Here is a 14,238-nt window from a genome sequence, read left to right as displayed (position 1 = left end):
TTGGACCCCCTGAACCTGAGGTTCCCCATCACAAAGCCATCACATCCACGTATCTCAGGATCATCTGTTTTAAAGAATATTTGCGTGTTTCTCTTTTAAGGCATTGGGACGCAGGTGGTGCTGTGGGTTAAACCACAGAGCCTAGGACTTGCCGATCAGAAGGTCGGCGGTTCAAATCCCCACGACAGGGTGAGCTCCCGTTGCTCGGTCCCAGCTCCTGCCAACCTAGCAGTTCGAAAGCACGTCAAAGTGCAAGTAGATAAATAGGGACCGCTCCAGTGGGAAGATAAACGGTGTTTCCGTGTTCTGCTCTGGTTCACCAGAAGCAGCTTAGTCATGCTGGCCACATGACCCGGAAGCTGTCTGCGGACAAACGACGGCTCCCTCGGCCTATAGAACAAGATGAGCGCGCAACCCCAGAGTCGGCCACGACTGGACCTAATGGTCAGGGGTCCCTTTACCTTTTAAGGCATAGAATCATAGAATCAAAGCACTGTAGAGTTGAGAGGGACCCCAAGGTTCATCTATGCAGGAATCACAACTAAGGAATCCCTAGCAGTGAGTTAAATGCCCATGCAACATTTTACAAATTAAAGACAGGCAGTCAGCCTGTTTGAAGGAGAGTGACAGCTGAGCCAGCACTGAATTCACTGGCATGTGTGCACCACTTGTTCAAGGGGCGAAGCCAGCCAGATGTGTAGGGCTCGCATTGCAGCTGAAGGATGCCTTTCTTCACCCTCCGTAGACATCAGGAAACCACCCCAAGCCAAGATGGGTGGGGAAGGGCTGCAGTCCAGCAGGCAGGGCATCTGCTTGGCATGTTGAAGGTGAATCAGTAAAAACAATGCTGAGTTAGATGGATCAAGGGTGTGTCCCAGTATAAGCCAACTTCTTAGGTGTACTTGCTGCTCCGGGGAGCTATAGATCAGCAGGTAGCACATCTGCTTTGCACACAGAAGGTTCCAGGTTCAGTCTGTGGCATCTCCAGGTAGGGCTAGGGAAAAGGTTTCTGCCTGAAACCTTGGGGAGCCACTATCTGTCGGCATAGACAGTTCTGAGCCACATGGATCAATGGCCAGACCCATTATAAGGTAGCTTCCTGTGCTCCTATAGGTTGCAAAGGTGAATCCATTTTCAGAGGGAATAGGCATCAGTGCTAGGGAGTGGCTGTCTCCAATGGGCTTTATTTGTGAGGTTCTCATAAGTTATATGGGGCGCGGGTGGCGCTGTGGGTTAAACCACAGAGCCTAGGACTTGCCAATTAGAAGGTGGGCGGTTCAAATCCCCGCGACGGAGTCAGCTTCCGTTGCTTGGTTCCTGCTCCTGCCAACCTAGCAGTTCGAAAGCACGTCTAAGTGCAAGTAGATAAATAGGTACCACTCCGTCGAGAAGGTAAACGGCGTTTCCGTGTGCTGCTCTGGTTCACCAGAAGCGGCTTAGTCATGCTGGCCACATGACCCGGAAGCTGTACGCCGGCTCCCTTGGCCAATAAAGCGAGATGAGCGCCGCAACCCCAGATTCGCTCACGACTGGACCTAAATGGTCAGGGGTCCCTTTACCTTTACCTTTACCTTTACCTTTACCTTAAGTTATCTGGCTCCCTTGCCAAAGGTTTCACTCGAATCCAGCAAGGTCATTCTCAAGTTTGTTTCCTTTTATTGCATCACTATATATTGTAATCATATATATATTACACGCACATTAACACAGAAGGTTTCCAAGCAGGGCACAGCATGCAGAAAAGGGAACAAAAATGCAAAATAACAGAGGTTCTGCACTAAAAAGTGTTCTCAGAATTGCCAGCAATTTCCGGTAATTTCCCAATGGGTTGATTGACATTTTTTGGAATGTGATTAATAACAGTTCTCCTCCTTCTCTAAAACTGCAGGGATTTTGTCAAAGCTTTTATTCAGTTTAAGAAGCCAATCGTGGTTGCGATCAATGGACCTGCACTCGGCTTGGGGGCTTCCATTTTGCCGCTCTGCGACATTGTCTGGGCGAGCGAAAAGGCCTGGTTTCAGACACCTTATGCAACTATTCGCCTCACTCCAGCCGGCTGCTCTTCGTACACGTTCCCACAGATACTGGGTGTCGCTCTGGTAAGTCTGCTTCCTGGATGATTTCGGTGGTCCAAATCCAGGCAAATGGCTTGGATCTAAAAGTGCCCTTCTGCAGCCACAAAGCCTCATTATCAGCTCATAGAGAAACCATTTCTGACTTAACGGAAGAGGATTGCACAAGGAAAGTGAGCTGAGTCCAGAGTTTCTCTTCTGTTGGGACAAATCCTCATTCAACCATACGTTCAATGTTGTTTGCTATTTCTTCCCCTGAATCCCATACCTTTATGGTTTTAACTCACTTAATGCAAACCGAGTCCTTACGCTTTTTCAGCCTGAGGGCAGCATCCCCTCATAGCCAAACTTCTGGGGGCCACATGCCAGTGTTGGCTGAGGGGCTGAGGCAAAATTGGGCAGAGCAAGACCCGTGACTCTTACCTTTGTACCAGAGGCTACATTCCAGCCATGCAGAAGTCTGAGGAGGCTCTACACACACATTTCAGAGTCTTGACTCAAATATGTTTGATTGCAGGCAAATGAAATGTTGTTCTGTGGAAGGAAGCTAACAGCACAAGAAGCCTGCAGCAGAGGACTCGTCTCCCAGGTTTTCTGGCCCACAACGTTCGGGCAAGAAGTGATGTTGAGGGTGAAGGAAATGGCATCCTGCAGTGCAGTGGTAAGAAACGGGCAGTCACTGGGATTGGCTGAGGCATGACAATGTTCATTTTTGGAAACGAAACTCACAAACTGATATAGGAGTGTGGAGACATGGATTTAAGCTTGGAAATATAAGAAACCAAAACTGATAGGTTTGCCCGTTTGTATAAAAGCATCAGCTACAATAACTCTATATATATATATATATATATATATATATATATATATATACACACACACACACACACACACACACACACACACAATACACACACACACATATATTTGGAATGCTTCTGGTTTCTTAACAAAAGTCTTTTTAAACATTTTTTTCAATTCATTATATATCATTTCCCAATAATTTTAAACCCTTTTGCATTCCCACCACATAAGATAAAATGTACCATCTTTTTCTTTACATTTCCAACAGGTTTTAGATCCCTTTTTATACATTTTTGCTACTTTCTCTGGTGCAATGTACCATCTATACATCATTTTCATATAATTCTCTTTCAGTAAGATACAATCTATAATTTTTAAATTCACCTTCCACATCTTTTCCCAGTCTTCCAATTGTATATTATCAACTAAATCCTGAGCCCACTTTATTTGTGCTGACTTTACCATTTTATCCAGCGTTTCCCCATATAACAGGAGATTATACATTTTTTAAAAGTAATTTCGTATCATTACAATATCCTTAGGTGCTACCTGGCTTGCTCTATTTCTCAGCCTGAAGGGAATAGTTAAGACTTCTTTTATGTATTTACTTTAAAAGCTAATCTCATCTCTTCCAGAAACTTCTAGTTAATAACTAACTAATAACTAATAACTAATAACTTCTAGTTAAATTTAATAATAATTTAATATACTGTAAACCACCCTGTTATCTTCAGGTGAAGGGCAGTATATACATTTAATTAATAATAATAATAATAACAACAACAACAACAACAACAACAACAACAACAACAACAACAACAACATAATTAATATGCAGTGCTTTGAGGACTCTAAAAAACTACATAAAAATATTTTGTTATTCTTGTTGCTGCAATCTTGGGGGGCTTTTTAGGGAAAGCTGGCAAGGATGCATAATCCTTTACCTGGGACATTTTATTCAGGGATGGGGAGCCATGTTTGTCTAAGGACTGCATTATCTTCTATGTGATCGGGGGGGCATGTCATTGGTGGGCGAAGGCAAGGGCAAAAGTGGGCAGAGCAAGAAGTGTAAATTTGAGCTTTGTACAGTAGGCTAGTTTCTACAGACATTCCTCTCTCTCTTCTCAATCCAGGCAAGCAAAGAGGCATTATCAGAGTTCAAGGACACATTTCAGCCAGACAAAAGGAGAGGGTGTGAACCAGGGTGGGTGACAAGTGTTGCTTGAGTGGGTGGGTGGCATGGGGAGATCCTCAAGGGCCAAACAGAGAAATTCAGGGAGCCTGTGGGTGGACTCTTAAGCCCGGAATAAGCTTGCGTTGGTAAATAGATGGGTGAACTGGTGGATAGGAGTAGTGTTAAGCACTCTCCCTTCTGCCCACCAGTTTTCCCCTGCAAATTTCTTCCCCACCCCTGGAGCAGGGAATATTTTTCCATGTTGTCTGACAAACATATGACAAACCCAACTTCATCAGAACAAAAAAACCATTTGTTCCTCCATCCTGTTTCCAACAGGCGCCAACCAGATCCTTCTGAGAATCATCTTTGCTAAGCTTGCTTTTTATAATTTGGATACCTAAATCTGCCTTATAATGAGCCAGACCATTATTCTATGTAGCCCAGTGCTGCTTATGGAAACATTGTGGGGCTCATGGTGTCACAGGTACTAGCCAATCAAGGCTATGAGCTTCTGCTGCAGACTCAGTTTCTCAGAGATCCACTTCAGAGAGGAAATTGTTCATTTGCACAGACTACATATGCACAGCAAAAGTTCTTCAAGAGTAGTCCTGATTTTCAAATAATGTGTCATGTGTGGGATCTGATTTTCAACCCAAAGAAAAATAGAATATTTTTCTCACCGTTTATAATAAAAGATTGTAGCTCTGCCACACACTTCTCCAGCAAAGACAGAGCAGGTACTTGTTTCAGAGGAAGGGTTTGGAGACACAGCGAGGCACTTTTAATTAAATGAATTGCAGATAACATCTCACGTGGCATGAGAACCACAAAGAAGCACAGACTGAAAAGGCACTGAAGCTCTTGCGGATTGTGCCGATAAGCACATAAATTGATCTGACAATGCCCCCAGCCGGATCCTGCATTCCCCATTGTTGTTCCCATTGTTATCCTTGTTTCTGATTTCATAAGAAGATGAAATGTAGCTATGCACATAAGGAAGCCTGTAAAACAAGGGTGGGGAGTGTCAGGCCTGTATTTCTGACCCTCAGGACCAGGGCCGGCCCAAGACATTTTGCCACTTGAGGCAAAACAGAAAATGGTGCTCTGCCACCACTGTCTCTGCTGCTGCCGCCTCCTGAGGCAACTGGGGGCAGCCTGGGGAAGCCCCAGCGCACTGAAGGCAACAAGAGAAGCAAAAAAGGAGGTCAGAAAGGAGCAGGCAGTTGCAGCCTCACTCTTCCCAGGCAGTGGCTGTGGGCAAAAAGCACAGGAAAAGTCCGGTAGCATGGTCCTCAGGGCCCCAGATTTGCCACCCCTCCCAGCTGCCCCGAGCCTGCAACCTGAGGCAACTGAGGCTACCCCTCACTTGCCTGGGTAGAAGAATGTGTGTACATGTGTAGAAATGTCTGGCTTTGCATGGCAGGAAGGCAACCTGTTGTACAAAGGTACAGTGGTACCTCGGGTTACATACGCTTCAGGTTACATACGCTTCAGGTTACAGACTCCACTAACCCAGAAATAGTACCTCGGGTTAAGAACTTTGCTTCAGGATGAGAACAGAAATCACACGGCGGCAGTGAGAGGCCCCATTAGCTAAAGTGGTACCTCAGGTTAAGAACAGTTTCAGGTTAAGAACGGACCTCAAGAACGAATTAAGTTCTTAACCCGAGGTACCACTGTATATCATCCTCACAGCTCTACTCACTTTTTTTCTCGGGCTCCACCCATGGCTGGCCTGCAGCCCCAGAAGGCTGCCCATGAGGGGAGCATGGACTTCAGAATAAAAAAGCTCCCATTCCCACTGTAACAGAAGAAGAAAGAGTGGTCAGGCGGAGAGTCACGAGCGAAGGTTACAGTGCTCAATGAGCAATGAGCAACCTTCCAGGGGCCACATGCCAAAACTGGCTAGGACCAGAGGCAGAAATTGGGCAGAGCAACAGGTGTGCCTCTTACTTTGATATCTTAGGCTACATTCCACCCCCAAGAAAAGGCAGAGGCTTCTACACATACATCTCTCCATCCAGGCATTATTGCGTTTCAAGGACACACTGCATCCAATAAACAGCACATGGAGAAGGTACAGAGTACCTAGTGAGGGTTGTGGCATGGAGAGAGGTCTGAGGGCCAGATAGATAGGCATTGAGGGCCACATTCTACCCTGAGGCCTGAGACTCCCTACCGCTGGTCTAGCACATAAAATAAAAGTCTGCCAGAACAAAAAGTAATTCAGTAACTGGTGGGAAACGTTGCATAAAGAGGCCAACTGCACATCATGGAGCCAGGTGCTCCATAATCTGGCTTTAGCCACTGAGAAGACCTTTTCTCTTGTCCCATCCAGACATTCTTCCCCCACAGGTGAGACACAGATAAGGGTCTCACCTTCTGGTCAGAGTCCAGAGACCTTCCAAGCTGCATAGGAAAAAAGGCATCATCTTAGCTGTTTCATCCTTTTCCAACCATCTCTTGTCACCCCATTATCCCACCATCCAACTACAGTACTTAGAAGATGAATGTGTTAGATTTAGAACCCTCCTTGCCTCTTCTCTGGAGTTGTTTGTTTCACTAACATTCAGATGTTTGGTTCCTCCTAAACTCCTAATCTGGCCGTCCTCTTGTGTAGTGACACTGGCCTCACTCATAATGGGTTTTACAGAGTTTCTACCTCAGGAGCACCTACTAACACTTTTGCAGCTGCGTTCTGGGCCAGCTGATGTTTCCAAAGAGTGAATAAATTGAAATGATGAAATGGGCTTAACAATTTCTTTTCTTAGGTACTGGAAGAATCTAAATGCCTGGTCCGGAGCTTCCTTAAATCTGGCCTCGAAGATGTGAATGAGAAAGAATGTCAGATGTTAAAACAGCTCTGGAGTTCTTCCAAAGGACTAGATTCTTTGTTCAGTTATCTGCAAGACAAAATATACGAAGTCTGACATCCTTGCGCAACTCTGAAAGAGCAGGGAGGAAGAATGTTCCAAGAGTAAAGCGATTTCAGGCGTCACCAGGGTTTGAGAAAATAATATAAAAATCAAACCCAGACCCAGCAAATCCTTCAGAGGAATTTGTGATAGTGTATCTAACATACCTATGGTTGTGTCAGTTTCCTTGTGAGTTAAATAGAGAAGTTCAGTGGCTGTTCCTAGCAGGTTTGATTATTGTTCGACAAAGGAAGAGACAGATGTGTTAAGAACTGCATCTCAATGTACACTTGCCTAGAGAGAAGTGTACATTGCATGTGCTAGAAAGCACGAGTGTATCCCATCAAGGCATACTGCAAAAATCAATTGTTGTCTCTTTTTTAAAATTTAATTTATTCTTGCTACTGTAAGCAACTTATCTTTGCGTTGACCCAAGTGGCTCAGTTTAGAATTTGGGCCGAAGCCACGCTTTCAGGGCCCACTTTAGAAATATTTTAATAATTTTGTTTTGTTCGTTGAAAGAATAACCATGGAAAAAATTTAAAAGGGGAGAGTATAATTTATATGTATGATGTAAAAAAAAATATTTTGGAGAAAAGAAAAAGAACCTACTTGGACTTGTGTTTTCCCCGCTCTGTTTGTGAATTTATTTAATTTATTTATTTGTGTCTTGCTCTGTGTTTGTGTGTGTGCACATACAGACACATTTGATTGTTCGTCTAGTTAATATATAATTATCATTTTCAGATTTCCCCGGATTGGACAACTGTTTTGCACGAGTACACAAGCTCTGTGGTTTACAGTAAACGAATTGAGCTGTGCGTACAATAAAAACAAGATAAAGCAGGAATGCTGTAGGGCATTAAAAAGCAGCAGAGAGTAGACATCATTTTAGATACCTTAAGAAAACCAATCAAATGCCGAAGCTGTGAGTTTTACACAAGTCTCCTCCTGACAACTTGAGGCATAGGTAGCAGGTGCTACATTTAAAAGAAAAGCTAATATGTTTACTATTTTCTTATTAGCTCAACATTAATAACAGGGTGAATGGTGCCTAACTTGTGGCGCCAACAAAGGATTAAGCATTCCTTTGTGCTATGAAACTTAGAACCTTACCTTCATGAGCCTCCTTCCTCAGATGTGATGTAGTATATTTTGGAAAACGTTGAGAGAGGCCAGCAAGAAGCTGCTAGAGGATCATGAATTAGATGGGGAAAGGCTTTCATACTTCTTTCATTCTCCAGCCCTCGGTGGCCAGACTCTCCACAGGTTTCCCTCAGGACAGTCTATGGTCATTTACTATTAGAATGTGACCCTAATGAATAGATTCTTCCATTTTGCATCAGTTTATTATGTGTTTGAAGTCTCTGGAAAAATACCAGAAGGAATGCGTTCTTCAGATTAAGCAAAGAAGCTGGCAAGTCCAATCAAGATAAAAGGTGTGGGCTGTTCTAGTCTAGTGCTTTGTATGGCGGCTCTGCATCTTCCAACTACTCTAAAAAATTATTGTTCTCTTAAGATTGCAAAAAGGAAAAAAAAGGAATCCTGGGAACAGACTGAGGGTTCACATTATCTCTCAGATTTCATGGAATACAGAGATTGACTTCCACGATTTCCCTATCTGTCTGTCTGTCTGTCTGTCTAGTTTGCTGCCCTTTCAAGGTTAAGTAGAACACACTTTCCATTTCTTTTTACTTTTCAGAGGTTCCAAATTAGACTACTGGGCTTGGATTTTTTTTTATTTTTTCCGTTTTTTGCTTCATATTTGGCAAAGCTCCACCTTCTAGTTGGAGCACATCCACGGGAATCTGCTTACAAATCAATGCAGAGTCTGGCTTCTTGTTCAGATTTGTCTAAATATTTTTGGAAAGCAATATTCAAGGTGGCTTGTGGAATTCTTGTTACCCACAAGTGTTAGAAGCCAAGGCCCCATTCCTCAGTCAAGGGCTGATGCCTCCCTTATTCTCAGCCGTGAACCGTCTTAACAAACCCACAAATCATTTTCGTCCAGTTGACTTCCATAGAGTCAATGTGTGAACTGGAGTCATACCCTTGAATGTACACTTGCAGGGCAAATAATTGTATTGAAATATATGGGGAAACATCTTTCAAAAACATGCTTTCATGTCTCTAAACAAGTGATGCAACCCCAAATGATGTGTTAGACATTTTAACGAACCAGTGGAAAGTCCTTGCAGCATGGGAAAATTATTGCTCTGTGTAGACTCTTGGGAGTGCAACGTTTTGGGTTTTGAACAGCAGTTTTTCTTAATGTATCTGATTTTTCAACATTGTTTCTTCAACAGCATTTTCAAAACCGTCTCATTTGCCTTGGCAAATTAATAGCTGAACAAAACTGAGTACCATTTCTTCATAAAAATTAACTCTGAAAACTCTAAAGCTTTAAAAAAAAAAGAATCATGTTTAGGTGGTTAATTTAATTTCCATTTAATTTTTTTAAGAAAAATGGGCAGTGGTTATTTTTTAATACACTTCCTTATTTTGTTTTCTCTTTCTATTGTCACTGGGTATTCAGCTGTATAGGTATACTGTATATATTAGACCGAATACTTTTATGAATATTCACAGTATTTAATTAAAAAATACATGCAAATTTGTTGTTAAGTATGTTATATTATTTCATGTAAATTGTTTTGTACAAATCTTTAAGGATTGGCAGTTTTTGCATTTGTAGATACGGTAAAATGAAACAATTTATTTCTGTGTGTTTCTCTTGCATGTACATTTTCGCTGTACATAAAGTGTGGCTTTAGTTGGGTAACCTTCTGTTTCAATGAATAAGCTGTCCAACTTTAATAAGTATATATTTTCAAAAATATAAACTTTTATATTTCCGTGGTAGATTAGGGTAAGCGTTTTAGGCAATCTTTTTCCACAATGGTTAACCATTATTTTAATCTCAAGCATCCTGGAGTTGGTGCCAATTGTTTTCCTCTTAGAATTCTAATACACACTTTTACACTTATATATGCAGGCAGGGTGTTGTTTTATTATTTCTTTTGTTTTTTCCCCAACCTTGAAATAACAGAGTTTAAGGTACAATTTGTAAATTTAGTGCATTTGTGAATAAGCCTTACCACTAGGTTGAATCAAACGTTGTTAACTGCATAAGTAAGATGGAGGGTCCAGTTAGATGTGATGGCAACAGACCCATGTTGTAGAACATTTATTCTTCTTGTTATAGTTGCCATCATGCAGATATAAAAATAGAGGATGGGGAAAACTTCATGCCGGCCACCTTTCTTCACACATCTTTTTCCCCACTGAAACTCCCCCCTCCGCTCAAGTTGCCTCCTCCTATCCAGACTCTAAAACCAGGTATAAGCTCTCTAGAGGGGCAAGTTGCTAGGGAGAGGTGGTTCTCAGGATAGGAAACACACAGACAGAGAAAGTGTTCAGTACAACCTACCTTCTAATGAATGTGTTATGTCATCATCATGTCTAATTAGATCTGAAGAAATTTCCTCTTAACACACACACACACCCCCCCCCCCCGTTGAAGCATTCAGACATTTGGCAAATTTAGAATGCAAGGCCTTAATTTTTTTCCTTGTGATATGGATTAATACGGGTTGTTTCTTTCAAACAACATAGTTAGGCTTGTCGGTGTGGGTATTGTTTGATATAAACTCTGCATACTGTCTGCCCAGCCACATTACTCAATCTCAGGCTCTCTCTTTTTTCGGTGGCTGGGTCTATAAAAGTCAAATCTGACTGAAGCCAACTCTCTTTAGGAGGCACTAAAGAAGTTTACATAAGGGACTTACAGACAATCTTAATCGTAGTGCATCTAAGTACTCCGTTTCCTGGATGTGTTATCTCTGTCTACCCAATTAACTGTATGTTTTTAAGCCATACTTAAATCTCTTTGCCACTACTTTAAATACCACACAGGAATTTAATTGCTAATTCACTGACATTGTCAACAGGATTTTAACTTCTAGGGAATAATATATATAAATATATATGTATCTTCCATTAAAAAAATAAGGACCAAAGAGTTATCAATTATCCTAATGAATGAAGTTTAAAAAACGAAGCAGTTTATCTGTACAGCAAAGGGTCGTCTGTTGATTCCCTTTCAACATGCATTTTGTATCATTCATTTCAGGGATAGAGAAAAGGGCAGGATAGCCATTGTGGGTCTATCTGCTTTTAACATGTTGGAACATGAAAGATAGCCAGTAAATGATGGAGTGCCTATTGGTAAGGCTTATTACCAAACTTTGGAGATAAAGCAAATAACCAAAAAAAAAAAAAAAGCAGAATTGCAAATTTAATCTGTGAAGATTGTTTGATTTCTAATGAGTGTCTTGCACAAAGGAATTAAAACATTTTCTGATTAGGCCCATAAGTTATTTTGTTGTCCAAATAGCATAGAATAAGATGGGAACAGTTTCCAATATTTGTGATGAAGGAGAGTGCACAGTATATAACAAATATGAGGGTATAGGCCACCCCTTAACCACAGTGTTGTAAATAATATTTTGGAAGCTAGTTCAGTACTAGTTTCTTCTGATTTATCAAATATTGACTGTCTAGATCAAATTGTACACAATATATTTGTCAATGGTCCTGTAAACTAGTGTATGAACACATTTTTCTGGGTGCCTTAGAAGTTGTATTTTTCATGTGTGTTAATATGCAGTATTTATACATTGTGAGAAGCTGCTTTGAATAAAAACATTGAAACTTCCATTTTCTGACTTTGGGGTTATAAAAATGGCCATGGTGAGTTTTGCCAAGGAGTGTCAACGTGTATATCCATTACTGCCAACATCAAACTTAAGGGGAAGGTGCATGCCAGATTTTCCAAGCAGTCACAGGGGGTACTTCAGCCATGATAAAGGCCTGACATCATCACCTGGCGACCTAGGGGAATTTCTCCAGCAGGGCCTACCAGCACCAACCTCTGCCCCTCCACATTGGACAGTTGGGTCTGTGAGCCTTCCTTTACATATCCCCATTGTCCTGGCATGACGCTAGGTAAGACGCTTTGGGGTATTGTGATTAATCAAGATATTGATCACTGCACTCGGCAGAAGAGGGCCTTCGGTGGTGATCTTATCAGGAGATCATTTCTGCCCTCCCATTAGTCCTACTGAGGACCTTTCTCTTCCAGCAAGCCTTTTCAATCCTTATCTTTCCCAGGCTGTCTCTGTGTTGGAATTGTTCTAAGCTGTTTTATCATTTGAGGGTTTGCTGCCATGTGCCCCTTTAGGAGGAGGGCGAGATGTAAATTTAATTCATGCGTAAATGTAATATGGCGGCTCTCACCCACCCTTGCAGGTAAGATGGACAGGTAAGCCCATCAAGCTCAACTTAAGAGGTGCCCGCCAAAGTAACTTTTCCTAGTATTCCTTCACACCTGAAACTGTCCCTGCACACGTCCAAAGCAAGTCAAAGGATAGATGAGTCCATATATCATGGTCAACCACCTTACAAAACATGCCTGTTACAGCCACACCGCATTGTAATAAGACACTTCATCAGACAAAACAACAAAAATTTTTCCTTCCAGTAGCACCTTAAAGACCAGGGGTGTCAAACTCAAATTCATCGGGGGCCGCATCAGCAGTTTGGTCACCCTCAAAGGGCCGGTTGTATCTGTAGGACTATGTGTCCACTCTTTATTATCATAAATTATTGTCACTGCATTCAATTATTACTGTTTTTTGTAATAATGTAGACGGTCCAGAAGGATGTTATGGTCGATTGTATCAAAGGCCACTGAGAGATCCAGCAGAACTAGGAAACAAAGTTGTTACAAATAATGAGCCCTAATGAGACGATTGCTGCAATCCTATGTGCATTTACTTGAAACTCCTGTCAAAGAAAGTGAGGCTGGCTTCTGAGTAAGCATACACGGCATGGGGCTGTAAATAAAATGTGTGTGGGGGGGAGAGAGAGAGAGAGAGAGAGAGAGCTCTGACAGGAAAGCATCAACATGCCTTGTGCGCACTCATTTTCCTTGGCTAATTCCCCTGCCCCCCCCCATCTCGGGGTGCCATTGCATAGTGCAAAAGGCGAAAGAGCGCGAGCGCGCTGCCTGCAACTGGATCTCCGGCTTTTTCCTTTCCTTCCCCGAGACGGGAGGGAGAGATCAAGACGGAGCTGCTGGCAGGGCGGAGAGCAAGCCGCCCGCCCAATTGTGTGACCGAGTGATGGAAGGGCTGCAAGGAGCCGCAGTCCGATCTCCTCCCAGGAATGTGCCAGCGGGACTGACATGTGCCGGACGGGGAGAACCGCCCAGCGCCGCTGCGCGAGCGCGGAGTCCAACTTGTGGAGCTGAGATAGAGAGCCGGGCGCCAGATCGCCTTCCTCGCTTGGCTTGCCGCGAAATTGCAAGAGGAGGAGGAGAAGGAGGAAGGCGGCGGTGGGGTGCAGGGAGTGGAGGGGGTGCCAGGGAACACAGCCCCCTCCCATCACAGCCATCATCATCGCCGCCCCCACTTTACATTTATTTTAAGAGTGTTTGGAATGTGTGTGCGCGCGCACCTCTCTCTCTCTCCCACTCACCCCCACACACACCAGCCACCCCATATTCCCAAAGAACATGGGCATTGTAGGTCCTGGAAAGGCTGGCCGTGCAAAGATGAAGAGGGAGGCGAAATGAAGAGGAAGGGAAGGGAAATGAAGAGGAAGGCGAAATGAAGAGGAAGAGGCTGGTGAAATCCAGCGCGGAGGAGAAGAGGACGCCTCCCGCAGGGCGAGTTTGCATGCTGGGATCCAGCATTCCCGGAGAAGATCTAAGGCTGGAATAAAAAAGTTTCTCCGAGGAGAAAGACTCCCCCTCCGCGGCGCGGAGAGACCTGACCTTCCGCTTGCTCTTTTTGAGCAGTGAGCGGGAGAGAGAAGCCAGCTGCCCGCCTCGCTTCAGCCCCCGACGACGAAGGCACAAGTTGAGAGACACGGGGACATTTGAAGCAGCAGCCACGTCCTTAAGAGCGACGGGGGGGGGGAGGCGAGTAGGGAGCCGCACCATGTAAACTTTATTGTGTAAAAAAAAAACCACAAGCGAGAATAAAAGGTGAAGGCTGGTGGCCGGCAGCGGCTACACGGGCCACATGACGAGGTCTGGCGGGCCGGATTTGGCCCGCGGGCCTTGTGTCTGACACCCCTGTTAAAGACCAACTAAGTTAGTTCTTGGTATGAGCTTTCGTGTGCATGCACACTTCTTCAGATACACTTGAAACAGAAGTTGCCAGATCCCTCTATATAGTGAGAAGGTGGGGAGGGGTATTACTCA

At 43.5% G+C, this 14,238-nt stretch overlaps 1 protein-coding gene across 1 annotated transcript in view; it reads left to right on the top strand.

Annotated features, from left to right (window-relative positions):
• CDYL2 (chromodomain Y like 2) overlaps positions 1–8,339 on the top strand; it is a 68,028-nt gene extending 59,689 nt beyond the window's left edge. The window contains exons 5-7 of the mRNA XM_053399583.1: positions 1,889–2,099; positions 2,590–2,733; positions 6,825–8,339. Coding sequence (XP_053255558.1) covers positions 1,889–2,099; positions 2,590–2,733; positions 6,825–6,983 — 514 coding nt within the window. The 3' untranslated portion in view covers positions 6,984–8,339. The remainder of the gene's footprint in view (positions 1–1,888; positions 2,100–2,589; positions 2,734–6,824) is intronic.
• The last annotated feature ends 5,899 nt before the right edge of the window (positions 8,340–14,238 follow it).

Source organism: Podarcis raffonei, chromosome 8 (assembly GCF_027172205.1).
Source record: "Podarcis raffonei isolate rPodRaf1 chromosome 8, rPodRaf1.pri, whole genome shotgun sequence".
In the NCBI taxonomy this organism is placed as follows: Eukaryota; Metazoa; Chordata; class Lepidosauria; order Squamata; family Lacertidae; genus Podarcis; species Podarcis raffonei.
This window is presented reverse-complemented; position numbering and strand designations above follow the sequence as displayed.